The sequence below is a fragment of the Felis catus genome, chromosome X (assembly GCF_018350175.1).
Source record: "Felis catus isolate Fca126 chromosome X, F.catus_Fca126_mat1.0, whole genome shotgun sequence".
NCBI classification, from domain to species: domain Eukaryota; kingdom Metazoa; phylum Chordata; class Mammalia; order Carnivora; family Felidae; genus Felis; species Felis catus.
This window is the reverse complement of record NC_058386.1, coordinates 12,174,415-12,186,386: the sequence shown is the minus strand read 5'-3', so window position 1 is coordinate 12,186,386 and position 11,972 is coordinate 12,174,415. Positions and strand designations below refer to the sequence as shown.

The 11,972-nt window shown below is 40.8% G+C and overlaps 1 protein-coding gene across 5 annotated transcripts in view; it reads left to right on the top strand.

Annotated features, from left to right (window-relative positions):
- The first annotated feature begins 436 nt into the window (after positions 1 to 436).
- The window catches only part of ACE2 (angiotensin converting enzyme 2), a 43,255-nt gene continuing 31,719 nt past the window's right edge, over positions 437 to 11,972 (top strand). For 2 of the 5 annotated variants that reach the window (XM_045050305.1, XM_045050304.1), the window contains exons 1-4: positions 438 to 681; positions 1,577 to 1,865; positions 7,765 to 7,923; positions 11,453 to 11,546. In XM_045050305.1, coding sequence (XP_044906240.1) covers positions 1,680 to 1,865; positions 7,765 to 7,923; positions 11,453 to 11,546 — 439 coding nt within the window. In that variant the 5' untranslated portion in view covers positions 438 to 681; positions 1,577 to 1,679. 5 annotated transcript variants of the gene reach the window in all.

The following is an 11,972-nucleotide window of genomic DNA, read 5'->3' as shown; positions in this document are numbered from 1 at the left end:
CACTTAACTGACTGAGCCACCCAGGCGCCTTGAATCCACCTCTTTTTGATGTGGCAAAACGAAATCTGTCATCTTCACGGAAAGTGGAAAGGGGTCTGTACTCTAGAATCAAATGGCATTCCTGGCTGAATGAGGTGTGGTAATTTATTTAAGTTCTCTGAGCCTCAGTTTCATAATCTGTGCAACATTGATAAAAATTATTCACCTCTAGATTTGTTGTAACGCTTCAACGAACTATAATAATGCAAAGCACTTTGAGCAGTTACTTACAATTATTTTTCCCTGTCCTATAATAATACGTACAACTTTGGAATAAGGGAAAGTAGTGAAAACTTTTTTTAAAGGCTTGGTTACTGCCAGGTCACCTGGACCTGGAAGACTTGTTTTTCTGGGTGAAGAAATATTTTCCCTGCGTGAAGGTTTCATAATCACAGTCGAGCCGGCCCAGGAGCCCTGCCATTTACAGTGGCTCCTCTCTTTATCTCTGACATACCCGCTCTCTGGGAATGAGGACATTGATCCAGCTCTGGAGATTCTACAGGATAACCACTGGAGTCCCTCTGGATTCTCTGTTGCCATGATCCCATGGTTTTGGATGACCACGGACATGGACACTCTTTGAATTTCATACCATGCAGAGTCATTTTTATTTCCCTGGGTCCTTGACTGACTTTAGAACAGGTAAGTGAAAGGGGAGGAGGCATACAATGAAGTCAGCCATACAATAGGTGGTTAACATGGTCATCTGAGAGATAGAAAGTGAGCCGGATCAGGAATGTTAACCTGCGGAGTGGAGGGTAGTCTTATACTTTTATTTTTATTTTTTAAAGGGTTATTTATCTTTGAGAGAGAGTGCGTGTGAGCGAGGAAGGGGCAGAGAGAGAGGGAGACAGCAGATCCAAAGCCGGCTCTGTGCTGACAGCAGCGAGCCCGATGCGGGGCTCGAACTCACGAGTTGGGAGATCATGACCTGATCCAAAGTTGGGTGCTCAACCAACTGAGCCACCCAGATGCCCCTAGTCTCGTACTTTTAAAAATGGCCATGGAAATTAAAATTAAAATCAGGAAAAAAAAGAATTCCAAAAAGACAAGGGCAAAGTAGTTTATTTAGGAAGGGAAAATGTTACCCTAGTAGAGACTTTCTGTGAATAGAGCTTGACATGAAAAGAAAGGAGAGATAACTAACTTTTAATGGAATTGTCTGGAAAACATATAAGTACCAACATTACCCCCCATGATCCCTAATTCTAGCCTTCTTTGGTCCCTGTAAAATTATAACACCTTCAGTGTATCTTTAACAGCTTTTTAGGAACATATTAACCAAATGTGCAAGTTCTGATCTGGCCATAAAATACTAGGAGGGATATGATTCTCTAGGATTAATGAATAACATTTGTTTATTTGATTTACTTTAAAAAATCATTCTAAAATCTGTTTACATATCTGTCCTCTCCAGGATGAACTTTATATTGGTTCAGCAGACTGTTTACTGTTTCTTCTTCTTCTTCTTCTTCTTCTTCTTCTTCTTCTTCTTCTTTTCTTTTTTTTTTTTTTTTTTTTCATCTTCCCTGCTCAGTGCCCAACCCAAGTTCAAAGGCTGATGAGCAAGAAAAACTCATGAAGAGGTTTTACTCTAGGGAAAGTTGTTCAGTAGATGGAATCTTGGTGCATAGGGAAAGATGTCAGGCTCTTTCTGGCTCCTTCTCAGCTTTGCTGCTTTAACTGCTGCTCAATCCACCACTGAAGAACTGGCCAAGACATTTTTGGAGAAGTTTAACCATGAAGCCGAAGAGCTGTCTTATCAAAGTTCACTTGCTTCCTGGAATTATAACACCAACATCACAGACGAGAATGTCCAAAAAATGGTGAGTTCTCATGGTTACATAGGGGTGTTTGCTGCTTCTTAAAGATTAGATTACTGCCCATGCAACTGAAAAGGGAAATCAAAGAAATGCTCTGAGTTGTGAAGTTGGATGTTTGCCTCGATCTTTTGGATTCTGGAGTCCCAGATGCCTAAACTTAAATGACCTTGGGGCTCATTTGAAAATGGTTACAAAATAATTCACTGGTCTCGGTCCAGATTCTTGGAAACCAGTGAACATGCTTTATGAAGCTGCTACCATAATTCTCATCATAATCAGGGTTTCAAAGCATTTCATGGAAATGCCATAAGTTATTGAGTTAATAATTTTCCCAAGCCTACAGTGTCAACAGGAGTATCTAAAGACTCTCTAAAATGATAGATTAACTGCAAAATGCAAGTGGAGGCTTAGTGAAAAAGCTAGCTAGTAATTAAACTAACCATGGGTCCAGAGGCTGGAATTGGGAATTCCTTCCTTCATTGTCGTGGAGCTCTGAGGGACTTCCAAAGGTCACAGAATCCATCCAGAGCCCTCCCAGAAAAACCATAACTAAACCAATTCTGACAAATCTCAGAATGCTCTGGGAAAGCAAGATGCTTTGACAAGTGCAAGGACTCAGGAATTTCTTCTCTCACAGGTCCCGAAGCAGTATCCTTACACGTCTTTCCTAGAAGTCGAGCGACATTATTTGAGAAAAGATTTTGTGACACTTAAAAAAAAAAAAGATTTTCTGACACTTGTATAGCGATACATTCCTTCAAAAATGTAGTTCAGAAGCTTATTTTTTTTTTTTCAAATGGTTAGTAGGTCGCGTGTTTAAATTACTGCCATTCATGGGACAGATGAAACCCGAGACCTACTGCCTCATTTGAAATTCCCAAAGAGAAGCTTTTCCATTTTTCTAAAGCTCAAAGAAATCCTGGAGATTTTGACAGCCTGATGTGGTCATAGGAGATCATCTGTTTCTTGGCTCATATTTTGGTCTTACCTCTCTTCATCTCTTTATTGTTGCTCTGGCCTCACTTTTTATTTGATCTCTGTTGGAGGTGACTATTGTGTACTGTTCGTTTGTTTTCATGCTCCGCTGATTGGGCCCGTAGGTGCTGGTGAAGGTGTTACTTACCAGCATCGTGCCTAAGAGCTCCGGATCCAGACTGGCGAGGTTCAGATCCTGGCTCCACCACTTTCCAGCTGGGTGAGCTTAAGCTGCTGAATTAACCTCTCTGTGCCTTCATTATCTGACCTGTGAAAAAGAACATCCCACTCATATTTGCCTTGTAGGGTCGTTGTGAAGCCTTAGTTCATACCCCAAACCACCAGAATAGGGCTCGATGCCCGTGAGCTTGGGAGAACGACACGATATCGTTGCTACGAGTGCGGGAGTTGTACTTGCCAAAGAGACATGTAACAGTCCTGCTGAGTGCCCTTTGCTGAGAAGCCATGTTCCAGAATGAGATGTAGCGATGTTTGTCGAAATCATGTCTGGATCACTGAGTGTTATTACTTTTGAATTGCAGCTGTTGATTAGAGCAAAGGCCAGAGAGGAGAGGGCATAAATCACGAAGTGTGGCCAAACCGCAGAAAGCATGGACCTTTTAAAGGAAAGTGAAAATATTAAAACGCAGAGAGGAAGCAGGTGGCCACCAGCTACATGCAGGGAGGGCAGTCTGGTGGTGAGGAATGGCTTCTGCTTCTGCGCGTGTGCCGGGTAACTGGCTAAAAGAGCAGTGAATAAATTTTGGCTAACTCCTTCGGTTTAGAGCAGTTTTGTGGGTGTTTCAGACTTAGTGATAGGACCTAGGGAATAAGGTACGGGTTTTGTCCTTTCCTTTTACTCTAGAGAGCTTTTAACGACAGCTTTATTGAAATACAATTTATGCACCGTAAAATCCACCAATTGAAAGTATACGATTCGATGCTTTTTAGTATATTTACAGAACTATACAACTTTCGCCAGCATCTAACTGCAGAACATTTTCGTCTCTCCAGCAAGAAACCACATGTCCGTTAGTCATCGCCCTTCCTCCCAGCCCCCAGCCCCAGGCAACCACTAATCTACTTTCTGTCTCTAAAGATTTGCCTCCTTTGAACATTTCATATCAATGGACTCATAGGAAATGTGGTCTCTCGTGTCTGGCTGCTTTCACTTCGCATGTTGTGGCACGTAGCGTTCCTTCCTTCCTTTCTGTTGCCAAATAGTATTCCATGGTATGGTTTTTCTTTACTTTTCATCATAAAAATGTTCAAACATGTATAAAAGAAGAGAGACTGGTCTATTGAATCTCCTCGTACCCATCACCTGATTTTACAAATTATTAACACTTTGGCCAATCTTGTTTTATTTTTCTACTCAACCCCTCATTTATTGGATTATTTTGAAAGAAATCCAAAACATGATCTGGTTGGATGCATAAATATTTCACCTTGTAGCTCTCAAAGTAAGAATTTTTAAAAGAACCTCAGTAACACTACCAACCACTTGATGAGAACTCCTCAGTTTTGTCAAATATCTATCAGTATTCAAATGCACCCTACCATCTCATTTTTTTAAAAATTTCAGCTCTTTTGTGTGAATCAAGATCTAACCGGGTCCTCTCCTTCCAATCATTTTGAAGGATGTTCTTTAGTTCTCTTTTAGTCTACAGAATTCCTCCCTCACTTTTTTAACAATTTATTTGCTGAAGAATTAAATTTCTGGTTCTATAGAAATTCCCACTATTCTGGATTTGCCGATCATGCCCCGTAAATGTTGCTTAACATGCTCTTTTGTCCCCTATATTTCCTGTAAATGTCTAGATCTAGGGCAGAGGTTAGAACACTTTTTCTGAAAAAGGCCAGATAGTAAATATTTCAGGCTTTGTGGGCCCCATGGCCTCTGTTCAACTCTGCCATTGTAGTGCAAAAGCAGCCATAGATGACACATAAATGAGCGTGACTATGTTCCAATAAAACTTTATTTACAAAAACAGATGGTGGGCAGAGTCCTGATCTAGAGACTTGATCAGACTCAGGTTTCACCTGTGGGTTATTTAATAGGTGTGGAAATGGGATTTCCACTACTAGCATGGTACGGGAATATTGAGCCAAGAAATTAACAAAAAGCTAGTTTAGGTCCCTAGAGCTCTGGAAAAAAGACCAGCTTGGGAAGGAACAGTATGTCCTTAGTGGGCAAAATTCAAGGCAACATCATGCATTTGTTTGTCTTGCGATTTAAAGTATGACACTTACAGTATGGTAGTGATAAATAGAGCAGATATCTTCAAAGTTCCTATATCAGTATAATTTAAAAAATGTTCTGAGACTGAGCCCTTTTGGGGATCGTGAGTTGTTTCCAGAAGAAATTGAGAATAATATTATTCCTATAATTTGGTATCAAAGTTTTACCAGAAATTTTGCTTGACAGTAAATCATCCTGGATTGGGTGAAGAAGGGTAGAGTTTTCTAGGTAACTGGTGGGTTGCGTAGATGAGTCTGTAGCAGAGACCAAACTCTTCTTTCCATAGTCCACTCCTTCCCACTCATGCGTGTTACAGACAAGACTAGAATGTGTTGAATACAATCAATGGTCACTGGTTAAGAGCGTTAGCTTTGGAGGTAAACATCTGGGTTAACACTCTGGTTCTTTTAATTACTAGCTGCGTGTCCTAGGGAAAGCTACTTCCCAGCTCTGTGCCTCAGTTTCCTCATTTGTGAAGTAGAGATAATCACAACTACCTCAAAGGATTGTTTGTGAAGATTAATTGGGAAGTGGTTCCTGAGGGGTTGTGTGTACTCAATAAAGAGAGAAATCATTTCCCGTTTTTACTGCCACTATTCTACTCATCTCTTTCTTGTCTGAGCCGTTGTTGTCATGTCCACACACCATTTCCATCACGTCACAAGCCTGCTTGGAGCCCCTGAGTGATTCCCTAGTATTCAAAGAATAAAAGTAAAATTCCTTGCCTGGAAAACGCAATCATGCCTGAAGTCCCGCGTTGGGATTGTTACTAATTATCTATTGTGTTAAAAATTACCATAAGCTTAGCAATTTAAAACACTATGCATTTATTATCCCACAGCTTCTGTGGGTCAGGAATCCAGGCATTTTCTAGCTGCATCTTCCATTTCTGAGCCTTATGAAGTTGTAATCGAGGTCCTGGCTAGCACTACGGTCTCATCTGAGGCCTGACTGGGGATGAATCCACTTTGAAGCTAATGTGGTTAGTGGTAAGCATTCAGATCCTTGTGTGCTGCTGGACTGAGGACCTTAGTTTCTTGCATGATATCACCCAGAGGCCATCCTCCATTCCTCGACGTGTGGCCCTTTCCACAGGGTGGCTCACAACATGGCATCTCGCTGCATCAGAGTCAGCAAGGGAGACAGAGTTTTAGCAAGATAAAAATTATAATCTTATATAACATAAATATGTACATCCTGTCACCTTTGGTATATGCTGCTGGTTAGATGTGAATCATGGGTTCTGCTCACACTCAAGGTGGAGGCGATCACTCAAGTGTGTACCACCCAGACAGAGGGATCATGGGAGCCATCTTAGCGTTTCTCTACCACAGGATCCAGGACCCAGATGCTGTCAGTTGATTGCTATATCCACTATAAGGGGCTATCTCTCAGCCCCTTTATGCACATATGAATAACGGAGACACAATGATTTTCTATCTCATGAGATTAAGAAGATCAAATGAGGTGAATTATTCTGCAAAGTACTCTACATCCATCCAACTCCTACCTACTTTAAGGTCTTCTCCATGAGAGCTTGGCCAAATCTAGTTGCCTGCATGAGTCTTTCTTTTCCTATAGCAGAAACTGCTTGGCCCACTCAAAGCTTATACTTTATCATATGCTCTTATATTTCATTAATGAAACATTCACGCTGCATACCTTATCTGTCTGATAACACTGTAAGCAACTTAAGGGCAAAGAATTTTTTTTCTATAAATTACAAAATAGCTAACTTTTTTGAATGTTTAGGATGTGCCAGATACTGTGATAAACTTTTTGTTGTCAATTCTTCTCATCGTTACAACAACCCTTTGAGGTAAGTCCTATTATTATTCACGTTTTACAGATAAGGTGACTGGCTCAGAGAAGGTAAGTAATTTGCCTAAAGTTGCACAGCTAGTCACAGGTGTCTGACTCCAAGAATGGAGTTCTTACTTGTCTCATAGGCTACCTCTTTTATACAGTCTAGAGAAGTACAATGTACAAAGTAATTGCTTATTTCAGTCTGTGATAGATAGAAATGAATTTGTGCATTGAGAAAAGACTGTGCTAGAAGAGTCTGGAGAAGTCCACTTGCCTATACTGATGTTCAAGATGGGGGCCAAGTGAGTCCTGGCATCATCACCTGCTCATTGGTTTCTTTGACTGTTAGAAAATCGCCACGGCTACCAAAGGGCCATATTCTGGGCTACCTTCTTGGGGGAACATAATTTAAGATCAGAATCTCTGGTAAGTCATGGCACTGTGGGGCTTACTGCAAACTGATTCTCATTTCTTGCGGTTCCCAGTGTCATGAGGGGCTGTATTCCCATTAAGTTTGTTCTGAGCTTTACTGGACTCTCCCTTTAGAGCATTCATCCTCGAATCCTTGATCAGCTCACCCACGTCACAGTGCTAAGGCCATAAATTCCAGGGCCCCACGATGTGAATTATCTGTGAGAATGCACTTCCAGTTCTGGGGACAGGACCCTGGGGAAAACTAGGCACTGGGCCAGAAAGAGAGAGTGACCAAGAATGGCCTGGTAACTCATAACCTAAGCTTTGACCTTCAGCAAAGTAGAGAACTAAAACTACTCAGGAAATATTAGATGTTCCACCAGATGTTTTTTTGGACGGTATCTCCTGTTTTATCTATTCAAGCGGTGCCATTCTGACTTCAACTTTATTTTCTTGTCATTTCAGAATGAGGCCGGGGCCAAATGGTCTGCCTTTTATGAAGAACAGTCCAAGCTTGCCAAAACTTACCCGCTAGCAGAAATTCACAATACCACCGTCAAACGTCAATTGCAGGCCCTTCAGCAGAGTGGGTCATCAGTGCTCTCAGCAGACAAGAGCCAACGAGTATGTGAACATTCTAGCGCTGACCTCAAGAGTTGAAATATTGGGGAAACATTAAACATTAATATCCCCATGGCTGCTTTCTTTATCTGCAGAGATAGTAATGCTGACATTAGAAAGAGCTCTGTGCCTAGGTAGGGTGACCACATAATTTGTCATATAAACTGGAATCCTTTTGCAAGTGAAAGAAGACACTGGTAATAATTATGTTAGGACACAAAGTCAAACTGGTGTGTCTGGGCCCTGTGTTGTATATGGGCACCCTATACCAAAGTCACCTTCCTGAGGACCAGGTGGCCTGAAGAATATACTTAGTCTATGTCATTCATTCTCAACTAGGGGTGCCCCCCAGTGACATTTGATGATGTCTGGAAACATTTTTGGTTGTCATAAGTGGGGAAGGGGCAGGGATGCCACTAAACATTCCACAATGCACGAGACAGGCCCCAATGACAAAGAATTATTTGGTCCACAACATTAATGGTGCCAAGCTTGAGAAGTCCTGTATGTGGTCCAATTCTTTCCCCCTTTTCATTCTTGACTCTTCTCTACGTCTTTAACGAGTGGCTAAGAACCTCAGCTCAAACTGCTTTAGGGGTGGGTGAGCCATCTCTTTCCAAGACATCCATTCCATCTGTGGGCCCCTCTAATTGATAGAGATACTCCCTCCATTGAGCATTAAGTGCTTTACCACCATTTTGTTCTGCCTTCTGGATCCAAATTGCTCTTTCCTACAAAGGTTTTTAAATAAATGAAGGCAGCTATTTTTTTTAACTGGTTGACCCCTATTTTTAAAGTGTATTTATTTATTTTGAGAAAGAGTGAGAGAGAGCACGAACATAGGAGGGGCAAAAAGAGAGAGGAGAGAGAGAATCCCAAGCAGGCTCTACGTTGTCAGGGGGGAGCCTGACATGGGGCCAGAACTTACTAACTGCTAGATGATGACCTGAGCTGAAACCAAGAGTTGGACACTTAGCTGACGGAGCTACCCAGGTGCCCCAAGTCCTTTTTGTTTTTTGAACCTAGGATATCATCTTTCACTCCGTCAGTTTTCCTCTCTACGATAGTTTCAAGTTTCCTAACCAGTCCTAATTGCTGTCTTCATTTTGTCGGTAACCTTGAACTAGACATGGCACTCTGCGTTGGTTCTGATGCATGAAGGTGATCAGGAATAGGACAGTCTACACCCTTCGCCCTACATCTATGAAGACAGTCTGGGACTGTATTAGGTTTTTGTTTGTTTGGTTTGTTTGTTTTTTGACAACCAAATCCCATGTTGGCTCATATCAACATCACTGTCCAGGAAGTTTCCAAGTCTCTTCCACCAATGTTGCTCTAAAATGATAGCTTTCAAAATTCTATTCTTAAGTAGGTAGTTTGCTCAAATTCAAGAAAGCCTGTATTCACCCTATTAAAATAAAATCTCTCATCCCATCTCTCTAGCCTAGGAGTCAGCACACTTTATTCTGTAAAAGGAAAGATAGTAAATATTTTAGGTTTTGTGGGCCATCTAGTCTCTGTCACAATGAGTCAACTCTGCTGTTGTGTCAGAAAATCAGCCATAGCTAATACAGAAGCAAATGAGTGTGGCTGTGTTCTGCTAAAACTTTACAAAAACAGGCAGCAGACAGCATTTGGTCTGCAGATCATAGTTTACAGACCCCTGATCTAACCTACTGAAATATTTTTATCTAAAATATTTGGCTATTTAACATCAAAGTCTTCTTTCTCAGTTGCTTGTCCTCTGGAATTCTGTGTTGTAATCTACATCTATAAAAAGAAAAAATTCACGATAAGGACAAAGATAAAACCATGTGGCACATATCTTCCTACAAGTTGATATTTATTATTCCACATTCTTTGGATCCAATTAGCCAACTAGCTATTAATCCACTTTATCTTATCCATTCCGTGCTTCCCATCTTTTTCTCAAAGACACCATGTGAAACTTGGCCCATTGGTCTTTGAGAGTCTAGACAGCCTGATCTATCCTGGGTGGAACGTGGACACTGTATTTTTATAAGATTCCGAGTAGTTCTAATGTGCAGCCCAAACTGAAAAACACAGAAATGCATGTAAAAGATTGAACTGTTTGGGAAGAGAGGAGACTCAAGAATGCATGAATACAATGGAGAGGGAGGAGGGGAGATTGAAAAAGCAGGTACACAAAGAGACCATGAGGAGTTTTGTGCCATGGTAGGGAATTTGGATTGATGCCTTTGGACTATGGGATCTTATTGAAGTTTTAATCATGGGATCTATTTCATGTTTTAGGATAATGACTTTTGTGTCAGAGTGAAAGAATAATGGAAGGGGGAAATAGGAGAAGAGAAACAGAGGCTTTCATGTGGTGCTTCTTAAATCAAATGTAGGGGAGAACCAGTTCCTTCTTTCCTCTCCTATCTTTCCTTTCCTTTCCTTTCCTTTCCTTTCCTTTCCTTTCCTTTCCTTTCCTTCCTGCTTTTCTTCCTCCCTCTCTCCCTCCTTTTCTCCCTTTCTTCTTCCCTTTCTTCTTTTATTACCAATCTATTACAGATCAATACTTGGCTAAATCCATTGACATGCTGAGATGTCATGGAAATATCAAATGGGTTTTTAAAGTTTATAAACATTCATTCTCTTTTTTTAAAAAAAATTATTCTCTTGATTCCTGTACTTGTCACAGAATAGAAACAAAGAATTTGCTGTTTTGTACTGGTCCATGGACCATACTTTGAGTAGCACTGCTTAACTCTATTACCTTTACTCTCCTTTACCTACAAGATAAAGTTAAAACTCTTTGGTGTGGCATAGATGGCCGACCCCTCATGACAAAGCCCCTGCTTACCTCTCCAGTGTCACTACTCCAGTTTCCTTCAACGTGTCATCACTTCTGGAAAATTGCTGCTCATCCCCAACCTCCATCCATCTTTTAGGCTCTGCCTTCTATTCCCTTTTTCTACTTGACCAATTCCTACTTCTCTTCCAAGTCATGGCACTGATGTCCCTTCCTCTTTGAAGCCGTTCCTGAATCTCCGAGTTCTTCATTTATCCACCTCCTGCCAGACTGCCACATCACTTTTTCATGACAGTTCTACCACTTGTCCCTCGATTATGTAATTATTGATTTCATGGCTGCCTCCTTGTCCCATGGCCGTGGGGGTCCTTGAGGATCCACGGCTTGTTCATGTCAGAGTTATCAGAGTGTCGGACAAAGTAGATGTTCAATGAATGTGTTCTCAGTGAATGCTGAATGAACAGCAAATGCACTTCTCTGTGTACCTGGGAAACATCCTTGGGATTTTGGTGGATCCATTTATTTCAGTCATTCCACATATATTTATTATGTGTTTCTAAGGCTCTGTGCCAGTTGATAGTGGGGGAAACTTAACGGAGATATTCCTACCCTACATAAAGGAGGGTGCTTGGCAAAGATGGGAATTGCTGTATTTTGGGGCAGAAAAAATCACATGGTTAAAAGGACATCCTTACCTTAGCGTTCTATATAGCCCATCTCCCACATTGAACATTGTTTATTATGCTTAATTTGCAGTTGAACACAATCTTAAATGCAATGAGCACGATCTACAGTACTGGAAAAGCTTGTAACCCAAACAATCCACAGGAGTGCTTATTACTTGAACCAGGTAGGCTATTAATTTTGAGCAGTCATTATGAAATTTAAGTTTTTACTCTAAGTTTTAAAACTGAGATTGACACTGGATGATGAAACTGTGCCTTTCAAGTGGATAATCCAAAGATGATAAGATTCCAAATAGGTGTTTCAGTACATAGGTGAACTGTTAACTTATCACAAAACTTCATTGTAAACTCTGTCACATTCTAAGTAATTTAACTAAGTAGTTAAATGATTTCAACGGTTTATTTTTCTGCAGAAATATTTTGGAACTATAACAAGGATGAAGAAATCGAGAAATCATGAGATTTCACTTAATAACTTTATGGCCTCGATGCCTGCCAGCCTTACTTTTAATTCTTTAAAGTTCATACAATTGTTTACAAATAAAAATTTTACAAATGCATGTTTTTTTCCCTATTGGGTGCTTTGCAAT